The following is a 14,866-nucleotide window of genomic DNA, read 5'->3' as shown; positions in this document are numbered from 1 at the left end:
CCTAATCACGCTTTCAGCAACTTGGATATAATCACGCATACATGTGTGTAATCACGCATGGGATTTTGATCAAATATATAATCACGCACGTTATAAACTTAATCACGCATGTTGTTTTTCGTCGCGTACGTTAACGTACGTTAAGCAGTTTTGTACGTTAACCTTTCTCTCTCTCTCTCTATATATATATATATATATATGCAATTTATCAAATAGATTTGTAAGCCAATGGGGTAGTAGTGGAGTGGTTGGGGAAAACTTGGTGTTCCTTATGACCCAGATTCGACTCCCACTCTCCTTATTATTTTCTGCGGCATCCAGGTGAAGGGGTGACACATGTTCGTCTTGGATGGGAGACGATGTTTTACTGATTATTCCACTGTCGTGTCTTCGGTCAGCTGCAAGCCGGGTTTCCACGCATCTGGGAGAGCCAAGGGGCTAGTGGCGGTCAAGTAGTTGACTTTAGCCACAGCACTCGGTGTTACGGTGATTGACACATCATTTCTTGCTGTTAAAAAAATAGATTTGTTAGAAATATTTTGGATATACAAACTAGTTCAAAATATAAAAAAAATCCAAGTTCTCAAGTCATCACATAACAAGTGGCGGGATTTCAGCATACAAACGTTTTCCCGTTCGAGCGGCGATCCGTTAGCTCCTCTCTCTCTCTCTCTCTCTCTCTCTCTCTCTCTCTCTCTCTCTCTCCTCCGTCACGGGAAATCAGAGATCATCATCAATGCATTTGTAAGCTTTCCTCTTTTACGCATTATTCCATAATTCAACCTTCATTTTTCAAAATCTTATCAACAAATCCCTACAATCGATGATTCACCATTCCCTAATTATTGTTATTGTTATGTAAGTTTCCAAAATCACCTTGTTTAATTAATCATTCATATATCGCTGTTTTTTTAATTGTTTATTATTGTTTGATGTGAGAATCGTTGTAGAGTTTGAATCGGTTTTCGTGAGCTCTACTTGATGTTTGACAAGATTAAAAAGCGATTGATTGGATTGAAAAAGTATCCAATCGGAGCCGAGCATTATGAGCTGTATGAGGAGATAGGCCAAGGTGTTAGCGCCTCCGTTTATCGAGCTAAGTGTCTTGATAATGATGAGATTGTGGCTATCAAAGTTCTCGATTTTGAACGCGGAAACTGCGATCTGGTAAATCTACATTTTGTATCTTCTTTCTTGTCTTTCTTTTGTGATTTATTATGTTACTTGATTAATAATATGCAGTTTGTTTTTATACTAATTGAGGTTTACTCAACAGATTTGTATTCTCTGTTGTTAGATATAATGTATCATAGTTTATATTGATTAGTTGATACGATAACATTTGGTCGTTTGCACGGTCCAACTCGTAGATTTAATTATAAGGAACATACACAAGTTTCAGAATTAAATTCTGTATTACATTATATATGCGTGTGTGTGTGTGCGCGTGCTGTAAGTATAGTAAATTTTTGTATCTTCAATTAAATGAGAAAAGTTATCAAGTTTACCAAATCAAGAGTTTTAATGGTTATGTTAGGTTTATTGCTGTTCTGTAGATGGTTTATGCTGCTTGATAGTTTGATTATGATTTCAGTTATTATTTTTCCATGTATTGTACATTGTAGAAAGACGTTACACTTTGAAGTCTCTTTTTGTTGTGCTTTCTACAATGATGCTACTGATAAGCATGTCCCATTAATAATACAACTCGTTGACTAGTAAGCTAACTGAAATTTAGATACTTGTGTATAACAACTAGAAAGGATTAACGGTTATGGACAAAAGCATATATATATGTTTACCTCAATACTTCATTTATCAGGTTGACACTCAAGAAAGGAAATTCATTGGGCTAACAAGCAACAAGTGGTAGAATGTTGTAGACCACTAAAGTTAAACCAAAATAATTTGAACTGCATTCATCTTTGTCGGCACTTCTAACTGACGGCAAACTGATTATTGGATTGGAAGCATGCTATTAATGATGTATGGGTTAATTGTTGATCTTTGTTGCTTATTTGTTTCCAGAACAATGTATCGCGTGAGTCTCAGACAATGATCCTGGTTGACCATCCAAATGTTCTCAAATCACATTGTTCTTTTGTAAATGACCATAACCTATGGGTTATTATGCCTTTTATGGCTGGTGGTTCGTGTCTCCATATGTTGAAGGCTTTCCATCCTGAGGGTTTTGAAGAAGCTATTATTGCAACTATACTACGAGAGGTGTTAAAAGCATTGGAGTATCTTCATCATCATGGGCACATCCATAGAGATGTCAAAGTGAGTTTTGATTCCCATAAAACTATGCAGTTAATGCGGTCCAAAATCAAATATTTGTCAAGGGCTGATATTTGAGATATAGGTTATTGCGGTGGGATATCGATGAGATGCCGGTAATTTTAATATCATGCAGAATTTATATATACGCATATATAAAACGTAAAACATATATAATATTAGTAGTAATATCAAAAGTCAAAACTCAAAAGTGCCAATTTTTGAAACATGATCTAATCATAAGCCATGAAATCTTCCTCAAGTCCACATCAACCAAGGCATCCGAAATAATGGTCAAATATCGGTCAATATCGCCAATAATATCTGAACCGATATTTGACACCCATATTCTGTAGAGGGCTGATAACCGCTATCCCACCGACATCTCACCGATATTAACCGCATAGCCATAAAATTTCAAAGTTCTTAGTGTTTGTAATTTTGTATGAATCAATTTTTTTTTTTTTTTTGCATTTGCATTTGCATGTTTTCTTATCTATTAATATAGTTACGTTAGTGATTGCTAGGTTTGCATTTTGGTGATGTAATGCGCATGTTCAAACGTATGTTTTTGTTTGTTGTTACAAAACCTTTGATTATACCTGTGGCCTATACATGCATGAAATGTAATTTCATTCTGTTTCACGCAAAATATTTTTGGCATGATTTCGTTCATTTTGTCATAATCGATGTCTGGTAATTACATTTAGTGTATGCCTGAATTTTAGTTCATCTTTGTTTGTGCATAGTTAAAGTAAAGGTACTTTTGTACCATGCTATTCTTCTTTATTATCAATATACCTTCTTTAAAATAGTCAATTTTTGGCTGTTTTCACAGGCTGGAAACATTCTCATTAGTGACCAAGGTGCAATCAAGTTGGGCGATTTGGGCGTTTCCGCTTGCTTATTTGATCATGGTGACAGACAACGTGCAAGGAATACATTTGTCGGAACACCATGCTGGTACTATTTTTTCTCCATTAGTAATTCTTATATAATATAGTACATCAAATAATTCAAAATTATCAACTGAAGCTTTTCATTTTCGCTAGGATGGCGCCTGAGGTTATGGAGCAATTGCATGGATATGACTTCAAGTCCGTAATTTTCTAGACCACATCTATATTTTTTTTGTTTAATATAAAATGTTTCTATTTCTTTTCCATGAAAACCAAATTACTGTAGTAACTGTAAACTAGTTCGGAAAATGGACGTAATTTTTCTTCTTGAAAAATTCTGCAGGGCTGATATATGGTCATTCGGTATAACGGCTCTCGAGCTTGCTCATGGGCATGCTCCTTTCTCTAAATACCCTCCAATGAAGGTGCCTTCTCTTTGCATACAGCCATACATACACTGTTGCTTTATCAGGATGAGTAGGTAGGGGTGCAAACGAGCCGAGCTGCTCGCGAGCTGCTCGAGAAAAAGCTTGAAACGAGCCAAGCCTTGTCGAGCCCGAGCCCGAGCCAAGCTTGAGCCTAAAACAAAGCTCGTTTATTTTTCGAGCTCGAGCCTGTCATGTGAAGCTCGTCAGGCTTGTCGAGTCTTAGTGTAATATTAGTTTAATCAATATATATTTACATGCACCACTTATTTAAAGTTGTTTAGTAAACGAGCTGAGCTTATTTAAACTTGTTTATGAGTCGAGCCCGAACCCAAAAATAAGCTTGTTTAGTAAACGAGCCTGAGCCCAAGCTTCACTTATCAAGCTCGCGAGCCTATACGAGTCTATTATTATTTATATTATTTTTGTTTAATATATCAACTGATAGATAACAAACGAGCCGATGCCGAGCTCGAGCTCTCATAAGTTAATCGAGCTCGGGCTCGGGCTTGGCCCGTTTGCACCTCTGTAGGAGAATAGGACTGGTTGCATTTTGATGTATTTACTTATGACTTTTCATGAGATAAAATTCTTATACCGTTGTAGGTTTTGCTAATGACCTTACAAAATGCACCTCCGGGTCTCGATTACGAGAGTGACAAGAAGTTCTCCAAGGTGACCTGTGTTGTTTTCATTGACCCTTTTTGTAAATATGTCGTTTGACACTTTCTTTGTTTTGTTTTCTGTTTAAAGTCTTTTAAGCAGATGACTGCGAGTTGCCTAGTTAAAGATCCTTCAAAGCGTCCTTCTGCTACGAAGCTTTTGAAGCATTATTTTTTTAAACAAGCTAGAACAAATGATTATATAGCACGTAAGCTTTTGGAAGGCCTCCCAACAATCGGTGATCGCATTCAGACAATGAAGGTTGATCTATTAGATTTCTCTGAATTTTTTGTGTTCCTCTATTATACCATTTATGCTTTTTTTTCTCTCCATGTAATGTGATAATAAATTGATTTTATGAAAAAACAGCAAAAAGAGGAAGATATGCTTGCTCAAAAGAAAATTCCAGATGGGCAGAAGGAGGAAATTTCACAGGCAAGCTTTTGCGAATGAATGTAGCAACCACACATCTGTATTTTTTATGGATTCTTTTAGGTAGGGGTGTGCATGGGTCAGTTTGGGTCGGTTTTGACCCAAAACCATAACCGTATTGTCGGTTATATAACCATAATTGATTGGTTATGGCGGTTTTGGTTATTGGATAACCATAATCGATTGGTTAAGCGGTTTTGAAGGTTATAGAGAGTCAGTTATGGGTCGGTTAACTGTGAACTTTGGCCGAGCTAAAAATAACTCAAAACAATATGATTAGGCATTATTTGGGCTTGAAAATTTGACCTTGAATTTATTTTACCATGAAATAAATGTTTATTACATATTTTTGTGTATATATATATTGTGTAGCATTAAAAAACACATATATTCTATAATATTAAAAACAAACATACAATCGGTTCGGTTCGGTTTTGGTGGGTATGAAAATCTTGTTAACCATAACCGATCCACTATTGTCGGATTTCAGAAAATCATTAAACCCACCCATCGGTTTTTTTTGTACGGTTCGGCTATATCAGTTCGGTTTCATCGGTTAATTTGGTTTTCTGCATGCCCCTACTTTTAGGTGGGTCTGGACGTTTACTCTTCTTTTCGGCTTCTAGGTTTGTTTTTATATTTGGTTAGTTTCCCATTCATTCGTAACTGTGGTTTATATTTTGCTTTCAGAATGAATATAAAAGAGGGATCAGTGGATGGAACTTTGACCTTGAAGATGTGAAGGCACAGGCTTCTTTGGTAAGAACTTTAAATACTCTACATAAATACGATCCTTCTATATATCCTAATAGCCATCCTATGCAATAATTTTGTAAGTGACACAATTCTTAATGAAATAAAAGATCCAGGATGAGGACTGTGTATCTGAAAGGAAGCTTCAACATCAACTGTCATCCTTGAGTGAGGCTTCAGAAACTACTGAAGCTGTATGTCAAATAGCCTTTTGAGTAATTTTTATCTGATTTATATATTTTGGCTTTAGAGTAATGATTTAAACGCCTTGTAGGAAGGATCTGCTCCAGCTGGATACTCAGCTTTGGGTTTCTCTATGTAAGATTAACTTTAATTTAATTGCATTATTTCCCTCAAGATCATGATCTATATTAGAGGTGGAAATTTTGACCCGTTTATCTATAAATGGACCCAATTTCAGTTATGGTTTGTCTCTTACGGCTAAATTAATTTTTTTAGCTAAAACATGAACTGTTCAAAGAAGTTGAAAGCCGTCCAAAGTGTTCTTAATGTTACAACCTCTTAAATCATTTTATTTTTAGAAACGTCTAGACTAGTTATTTACTTATTTGCATGTACCGATGTACACCTCAGTGGAGAAAAAAAGATTGAGTTAAAATTCAGATTATTGTTGTCTTAATCTAATTTTAAAAATAATATTCTAGTAACACAGTATTTCTAATCATATTTGAACCATTACATTGTTTTTTAATCATATTTAGAGCATTGACTATTTATAAAATAGAAGACACAAAATTGTTTGCCGGTCAACCCAACCCAGCACTGCCCATACTCAAAATGATATGCTTTGGTTGAACCTATTTTGAATTGTAAAGGTATATCTTATAGGGTAATGATACATATGCCTAAAAATCAACGTAAAAAACATGTCTAACTCATCCGCATTTTTTTCTTCATGATTGCTTTGTATCTCAAGCTCTTGGTCAGGCATATGAATCATTAAGATGTACTGCTTTCTATTTCTTACTAGTTTCTATTATAGAGTAAAATGTAGCTCAGAGTTATTGCATTTAGTTAGCTTGTTTTTATTTCATTAATATTCTTTGAATTGGTTTTTTTTTTTTTGTTTCTCTCACCTGCTAGAAAATCAGAAGATGAGTCAAGCGCCGCTGGTTCTACCAATGGACACTTGGTTTCCCATAGTTCATCTCCCCATGCTGATAACGTTGAGATTAATGGAAAACCTTTTGATGGCATTCCTACTCATTCACATCATAGAGCAGCTTCTTCTGGCTGCATTGCTTCACTGGATAGGTATGAAACTCAAACAAATGATACCTAAAGTACTTTTGATAACATAAAAATTATGCTTTTAAGTGATTTTTTTTAGTTGATATTTTTGTTTGACTAGTTAGAGATAAAAGGTAGCCCAAATCAGCTCACTCGACAATAAATAGGTCAAAATTGCCACCACACGTTGTATGTTAACTAGATCTAGGATGCATCTTTTGAAGGGATTAAGGATTCGTGCATGTGTTCATCTGCTAAGAATAACTAGCTCAGAGAACTTCTAGGGAAGTGTGTTTACTTAGATAGTAGTCTTAAGGTTCCCTGCACATACATATAAAAGCCAGATCAAACACCAAGTCCAGTTTATATGAATTGTGTAGGAAGAATTATGGGCCTTTGATAAAAATCAATTTAAAGGTTAAGATTGATGCGGTGGCCCTCTTGTAAGTTCTTGGAAGCTACTAATGGCAGGGGAGGTTTGAACGCATTTACACAGTGCAGATGTGTGTCGAGGTTTGTAATGGGTTTTGATTACTCATTTCCTAGTGCATTAACCCCATTTACATGTTGCGGGCGTGTGTGCCAAAATGGGCGCAGACACACCTCACTTGTAAACTCATACAATCGCGTGTCACTTTCTTATGGCTTCCTACACGTTTTGCAAAAGATAGCCTTTGTACAAGAACCGACCTTTATATGTGTGTGTATATATACTGAGAAAACCAATCTATTATAAATGATCAATAGTTTTAATCCGCTAATGGCATTTTTGTTATAAACAGAAAATTTCTGGCTGAATTAATTGGCTTCAAGGGTATAATAGGGAAATCAGTTTTGAAAACCACTTGCTTAGTCAACAAGAACCATTAATTTCTCCTACCCTCTTTCCTATAACTTGTTTCTTTCCTTTTTTACAATATATATATTTTTTCAGAAAACATTTGTTTGTGTCAATTATTGATTTATTGGAAAAGATCTACACTGTGTAAATGTGTCAATTTAGTAAACGAGATATATGAAATTCAGTAGATTACATACACATAATTTAGTGAGTACCTATACGTAATTTAAACCAAATTTAGACGTAACAGGACACGGGAACCAAACATTATAATGAACCAACTCAAAATGGTACGTATCCCACTTATTGACTCTAGGACTCAAATAAACACGCTCCTGTTCTGATACAACTCACAATGTAAAGATGATAGATAAGAAAAGTTCCGGACATAATTATATCAGGGTTTGGATGGAAGGGTGGCTTAATCGACAATGTATCTCATATAGAGCTGATGACTTTAGGCAAGCTAGAGAGTAAGGTGTATGAGCTTCAAGTATATCACTAGATTCCCGTCCCTTGTCAATAACCCCTTAGTTGACAAATCCTGAAAACACAAAATTTAGAAAGAAATAAGGCACTGTAGTTCAAACCACGAGTAATTTTACTAACAGAGAACAAGTGAAATGGAAATTTCGGCAAACTCAAAGCGGAGGATAATAGTTTTCAAAAGTTTGATTAAGGCTACCGTGCTGACATATTCTATAGTCTTTTGTTAGAGAATAGCATATTATGCTGTAGCGACAAGTTAAGATATCTTTCTTTATCTTTTAAGTCTCTCATCTGTGCTTTTTTACCATCGACATGTGTTTTATTTCAGTGAAAAATTGCAAAAACAATTTTCTAGAGTCCCAAGCTGCAATGGCACACGATCATTTCAAGCAGATGATGTTGTCCCTGGTAACATTGATTAATAATTCTCTGGAGCTTTTTCATTTTTATTTTATTGTTAGGGAGATTTGATATGCATTATCTCCAAATTGTAATTAAGGCAAGAGTAGTTGTTTCTATTAACTATACTAAGGAAACAGCAGGTGGTGATGAACATCCAGTTATTCAACAGAAAGGGCGTTTTAAGGTTACATCCGAGTGTCACGATGTATGTAACTCAGCTGTTTTATATCTGAACTTGTCATATATCTAGATTATAATTTAAGTTACGATTCTTTTGCAGGCAGCTATACCTCCTGTGTTGCAGAAGAGTCACAGTATGCAGGTTTGTATATATCATAGTTTAGAAGCTTTGTAAAGAAGAAGTACACTAGGTATTTTAGGTTGGGGGTCCAATTCCCAACAGTAATGAAGCTAACACGAAATAAAGGGATAAGGGCTGGGGCTAAATGGGTTTGGGTCGTAAATGGTTCATAAACGGCTTACATGTTCTATAAAGGGGTTGGCCTGCCCAACTGGTTTACAACCCGTTTTAATTTTGAACATAGTTATCAAAGGCGTGAGGTGCACTCAAAGTGCATAGGCTCCGTTTGGGGCCTAGGTGAGAAGCGCAAAAAAGCGCGGGCGCTGAGAGAAAAAACATAAATAAATAAAAAATAAAAAATAATATTATGTATTGAAAAATAACACTTTCTTCAGATTCCAAAAATATTCAAGTACCATAGTCTTTATAATAAAGTACCACAATAATATCAAAATATCTCAATAGCAAATTGTTCAGACTTGAAAACAAAAAAAGTTCAGAAGTATGAATAAATTGTTTATATGAAGCAATGAAATTGATATACTGCAGAATCATTTATCAGAAGAGTATGAATGAATCGTTAGAAGAGGTTATTATTTTATACTGCAGAATTTTTTAACAAAAAAGATATGTATAATGCAGATTTGTATATATCTACTGTTTTAAAATTTAAATGTATTTTTCAAACGTGTTATATCTAGTTGGTATATTTTCTTAAATTTCGATTTATATATAGCGGTCAATATATATGCGCTAAATATAGACAAGATATGATTTCAAAAGAGAAAGGTCGTGGCTTTTTTTACCTACGAGGAAAAAGCGGGAAAAGATTGCTTCGCCGCGATTGCCTTTGACAACTGTGATTTAGAAGTAATAAATTAAAAGGTTGTTTATTTTAAATTTAACCTGCCAACCCTGTTGACATGACCAACACATTTACTAACCAATTAAATCTCCAACTCTTTTTCCCTGTCTAGATAAACGCGTTACATGTGTCCGGGTTAGGGTTCAACTTTTTGATGCAATTATGTAAATGTGTTGGGTTATATGAATCCGCCAATACGAACCCGGCATGAATTACCTCCCCTAATTTTTTGGGTAAGGGGTTATTACATAAACATGCAGCATACTTTGTTACCTTCTCATGCAGCAACCTCTTTGGTTTGAAAAACCTAGTCAACGTATTCAAACAATCAAACGTGTCGGTCTGAATTGTGTTTTGAATTGTCACGGGTCAAAAATAAGGTTTAGTTGAAGAAGGATTGCGTTGTCAAATTGGTTGAAAGGCACCCAACGCGTATTTTTTAACATTTAACTTCCTATTTTGTAATCATATAGTTTTTGTAATCACTTTTAAGGCATTAGTTTGTAAAAAAAGTGGACAAAAAGGTATTTGCTGATCAGTTTGAAGTACAATTCGTTTCAACCCATCCTGGCAGTTTAATATTTCGCATCTAGCTATGGAATGGAGTAAACATATTAAGGCATTATATTCTTTAATAGAGAAAGATTGTCATGCACTTGGTTTGTAAGAATAATACAGATTTCATAGTAAAGTTTCACGAATATGTTACGTTCTTTATAGGTAATAGGCCAAAGTCACATAGGTCATCAATCATCTGCGGTCGATTTTACTCCTATGCCACAAAATCATCTTCCTCTTCCCGCCCTCCAGTTTATTTTGCAGACAAATACTCTTCAAAGGGTACGTATTTGATATACATATATTTAATATCTTCCGGTTATCGAAACATGTAAAAAGTAAATTTTTTGTTAAAAGTTAGTATGTTACTATGACAGGATTGCATTTTGAATCTAATGAAGGCAAACTCCACCGGAGATTCTATAGGTTGGAGGGATAAACATATATGTATATATATTAGATTATATTTTGTTTCGTTAATGATTCATTACTTGAGTGTTTCAGCTAACTTGAATGTAGATGGAGGCTGCTTACCTACCAACATTCCCGTATCAGATAAATCCACGGTATGTACACATGCAAATTCACTTTATAATTTGGCTACTGGCTAGGTATATTTTTTCCCAACAGACTGTATTATTAAACAATCCAAAACAACCAACTTATTTTCAGCCTTGGTATATTTCAATACTTGCATGTGGTAAACTGTTAAAGTGGTTTGCGTTTGCGGAGCAAATGCTATCAAAAGCGAAGTTTTGATTTAATAATGTGTTTTTGTCAATTCACAGCTGGATGCGGCAAACAGCAACAGGGAAAAGGAATTACTAAATGAAATAACTTATTTACAATGGAGGTATGTGTGTGCACATGCCTATTTATTTTCGTTTGATATAATAGATGATATAATATTCTCTTTTTCTATAAATGTAGGCTCGCATGTGCACAAGAGGAGCTCCAGAAATGTCGAACCGAAAATATTCAGGTTATTTTGCAATCCTGCTATGCCTATTTTTGAATTCCATAAAGAGGTGGAAAAACGTGAGCGTTAGGCGGTTTGGATAGCCTGTTCGGCTTGAAACGGGTCGCCAACGTTGACCCAAAAGCAAATATTTTTACAAGTTTGCTAGTGTGTCAAAATGGTTTTAAATAATGAGTAAAACAGTTTAGGAGGTTAAAAAAAGTACACATGGCTGACTTTTAAGCTAGTTCACGCTAGGGGTGTAAACGAGTTGAGCTAATCCCGAGCTCGCCTAAGCTGGAGCTCGACTCGTTGATTATTTTATTAATGATTCAATCTATTTTACATGTATAATTGTAAATTTCATATATGGCATAACATTTATCATCTAGCTATTTTTATCATACTTTTATGTGTAATACTTACTATTATGTAAATATATTTAATATCTTAAAAAAACTTATTTCTATAATAGGCTCGTTTGGGATCATTAGCCTGATCGAGCTCGATAAGGGAAAGTTTGGGCTTGAGCTCGTTTATGCTCTTGATTTGAGCTTTTAGCCCATCAATCTCGAGTGGCTCACAAGCGGCTCGGCTTGTACGCCCTTGTTCAACTCATTTGACTTGTATTCTCTTAAGCCACCTTTTAAAAGTTTGTATGTTTTATTTTTTTGAGATAAATCATAAGCCGAATCAACCCTTTTCTAAGTAAACGGTTCAAAATTAATTTTCACCTCTCATTTAGCTATATGTTTTTCAAAATATCAAGTCGTAACATGTCATCTGCAGGTATGAATTTTATTATTATACCTTCAGGTTATGACTCCCGGTTCGGAATTCGAGAACTTTTTTTCTCCAAGATCGACTCCTGAATAAAAAAGGTCAAGCTATTAAGTGTTTATATATCTTTAGTGCTTTGCTGTTGAGGGTTGAGGCATAAATTGTAGGGGATGCACTAATGCCCCTAAAACCATCCTCCATTCTAACCTTATGTTTAGGTGTTCTTTTTTATTTGTGCACAAATTGTTAAGATCATTGTTCTATACTTGTACATGAAGTCCCTTCATTTATTTAACATAAAACTGAATCTGCCTTGTCGACGTAAACCTGAGTATTTATGTGATCACTATTGTGGTTTTGTTACATTCGCCGTGATAAAACAATCACAACCTTGAAAAAACCGTTTACGATAAATCTTATAATTTTCAAGTACCCAAATTGATAATAATCAAAGATATAGTTACCATTGATGTTATTGTGAAAGTATTAACACGTCTTCAAGTTAGAGGTGGCAATATGGGTAGGTAAGATGAGTTAAGTAATAGGCTCGGGTTGAAACGGGTTTTTCTTTGTAGAGCTGAAGAGTGGGTTGGATCGATGCCGAAGCACTTTCTCACCTTTTTTTAATATGTACTTATAATTACAAAATAATGCTATTACGATCTTAATCTAAATCTCGAGATCTGACTTACTTGACCTGTTCATCTTTTAGTTATTACTTAATCTATTTAAGATACAAATTACAAAACAAACCAAATCAACATGTTAATGAATATGTTAGCCGATAGAAACTGTGTATTCTGGTCTAGGCGTAAGTTTTATTAAGATGAACATTATAGGATACGTACCACCTTGGGGTCAGATGAGCTTTTGGGGGGCTACAGTCATTACAAGCTTAGCTAGCGCTATACCTATTAGCTTAAATGTGTTTCAAACTGCGTTATGAAACATCATGTAAAACCATATAAATGAATATATGAAGCCAATAGAAAAGAGGAAGCTTACGTTAAAATTATGTTATGATATATATATCTTCAAGAGTATCACATAGTTCTCTTGCGGTTCTAATGTTATGATAAACATCAAAGAATCAAGTCCCAATTGATAATCAAACGATAATAAAATTATGGCTAACTCCCACACTATTATAAGATCAAGAAAACTACTCAATAACTTGATTACAAATCCCACTGATGGGGTACGGTATTAAACCCGACCCGAGCGGTCAGACTTCCCGTTACGTATTGCTTTTATATTAATTATTTATTATTGTTGCTACTAACCCAACCGCGAGGCCCCACGCGATGTAGTTTACACTACTTTGGGCCGGGGCTTGTAGAGATAACCCCTAACTGGGCCTGGCCCATTGAGGTTAGGGGAGGCCCATATCCCCCTATATAAAGAGGTCTTCACCTCTTGAATAGACAGGGCATATGGAGCCGCCACACTTTTTGTAGCTGGAAACAGGAGAATCTTTGTCACACCCCCAAAAATCCACCCGCGGAGTACCACCGCTTGGAGGCGTGACATGACCAGGATCAAGCCATCAATCATATTGAACATAGTGTATAATAATTAAAGTAATTCGTGAAACCCAATTCAATATAATCGATGTTCAAACCAAACTTTGTTTAAGTAGCGGAAGCATGTAAGTAAACCCAACTTAAGTAATAAAGTATGAAATATCATAAGTGTTTAACGAAACATTCATAATCCATGCTCCACAACGACCTGCTCCTCCCTGTGCAAGCTCCATATTTACCTAAGGTCCTGCAAGGCATGCAGCAGAGAGTCAACAACTAGTTGAGCGAGTTCACAGTTAATAGTTCAGTAATCGTAATAGTATAGTAAGCCTTGTGTTCGTTCATTAAGTCATGTATCGTATTAGTTCATATCGCGGCCCTCTAGGCATGTGTGCGATGACTAGGGGAAAGTTCCCAAGTATCCTAGACTATGTATATTTGTATCGCGGCCACCCTGGCATGTGTGCGAAGTTTTAGTATATAGTTCGCGGCCTTTCCAAGGCATGTGTGCGAAGATCAGTCATAATATCGCGGCCAACCCCTGGCGTGTGTGCGAAGATCAGTTCAAATGGGTATGCTAGTCTAGCCGTATCTTATCTTTACTCCTCCTCTCCCGAGGACCATATCATTAGGTTTGATTAACTAAGTAGGTACGAATAAATCATTCAATCCCATTCCCACCCTGGGAACCCCATGCCTTAGTAAGAGTGTGAACTCACCTTGGTTTGCTCGGTATGCTACACTATGTGTTCGCAAGAAATCAATCACGTCCTATAGTATGCACGTAATACTCAATCAGTTCATGTACGTAAAGATTCCCAGGCAATTAATACTACAAGGTGCATCTGGCAATTAACATCATGCATTACACAACAGCTGATCACATGCATTCAATTCATGTTTCACATAAAGGCTTTCTCAGTTTAATCTAACAATATCATTCATTAACATAACTAACGGTGTTAATGGGTTTAACAAGGTTACCGCACTTAACTGGATTAACACACCTTGTAGAGTTCACATGCATAACAGAGTTAATCAGAACATATCAGAGTTAACTCTCATAACATAGTTAATATAACAGAGTTAGCATACTAATAGAGTTACCCACCTAACAGAGTTAATCAAGTTAATAGAGTTAATAACCTAACTCAGTTAAAGGACTAAACAGAGTTATGAACTTAACAGGAGTTAATAAACTTAATAGCATGATCAATTTGGCAGAGTTACAAACTAACAGTGTTAATTATCTAACTTGACTCACAAACAAATAGGTTATCAACTTACCAGTTTAACTGGAGTTCACTTATTTAATAGAGTTACATACTTTACAGAATTTCATGCATACTTAATAGGGTTACTATCTAGAATGCTGGACCAAGACACATGTCACGAAATCACCTTTCTGGGCGAAAACACCCAGATGACGAAATCAGAAAGTGATTT

General features: G+C 35.5%; 1 protein-coding gene across 5 annotated transcripts; it reads left to right on the top strand.

Moving 5' to 3' along the window:
• Positions 1–639: 639 nt before the first annotated feature.
• Positions 640–12,262, top strand: LOC110873784 (serine/threonine-protein kinase OSR1). Of its 5 annotated transcripts, none has more exons than XM_035975787.1 (22): positions 640–744; positions 951–1,167; positions 2,029–2,283; positions 3,119–3,243; positions 3,333–3,377; positions 3,523–3,604; positions 4,211–4,279; positions 4,358–4,528; positions 4,637–4,702; positions 5,390–5,458; positions 5,563–5,646; positions 5,727–5,770; positions 6,557–6,727; positions 8,362–8,441; positions 8,576–8,640; positions 8,716–8,757; positions 10,322–10,441; positions 10,537–10,585; positions 10,664–10,725; positions 10,948–11,012; positions 11,090–11,141; positions 11,934–12,262. In XM_035975787.1, exons 2-22 carry the CDS (start codon positions 982–984, stop codon positions 11,991–11,993), a joined length of 1,962 nt encoding a protein of 653 aa, XP_035831680.1. In that variant the 5' UTR covers positions 640–744; positions 951–981; the 3' UTR covers positions 11,994–12,262. The 5 variants fall into 5 exon arrangements, with proteins under 5 accessions (XP_035831680.1, XP_035831682.1, XP_035831678.1 ...); XM_035975789.1 differs by having other exon boundaries at positions 11,907–12,223; XM_035975785.1 differs by having other exon boundaries at positions 8,573–8,640; positions 11,934–12,223.
• Positions 12,263–14,866: the final 2,604 nt, after the last annotated feature.

Source organism: Helianthus annuus, chromosome 8 (genome assembly GCF_002127325.2).
Source record: "Helianthus annuus cultivar XRQ/B chromosome 8, HanXRQr2.0-SUNRISE, whole genome shotgun sequence".
Classification (NCBI taxonomy): Eukaryota; Viridiplantae; Streptophyta; class Magnoliopsida; order Asterales; family Asteraceae; genus Helianthus; species Helianthus annuus.
Note: the sequence above shows the minus strand (reverse complement) of the source record. Positions and strands in the feature narration are given on the sequence as shown.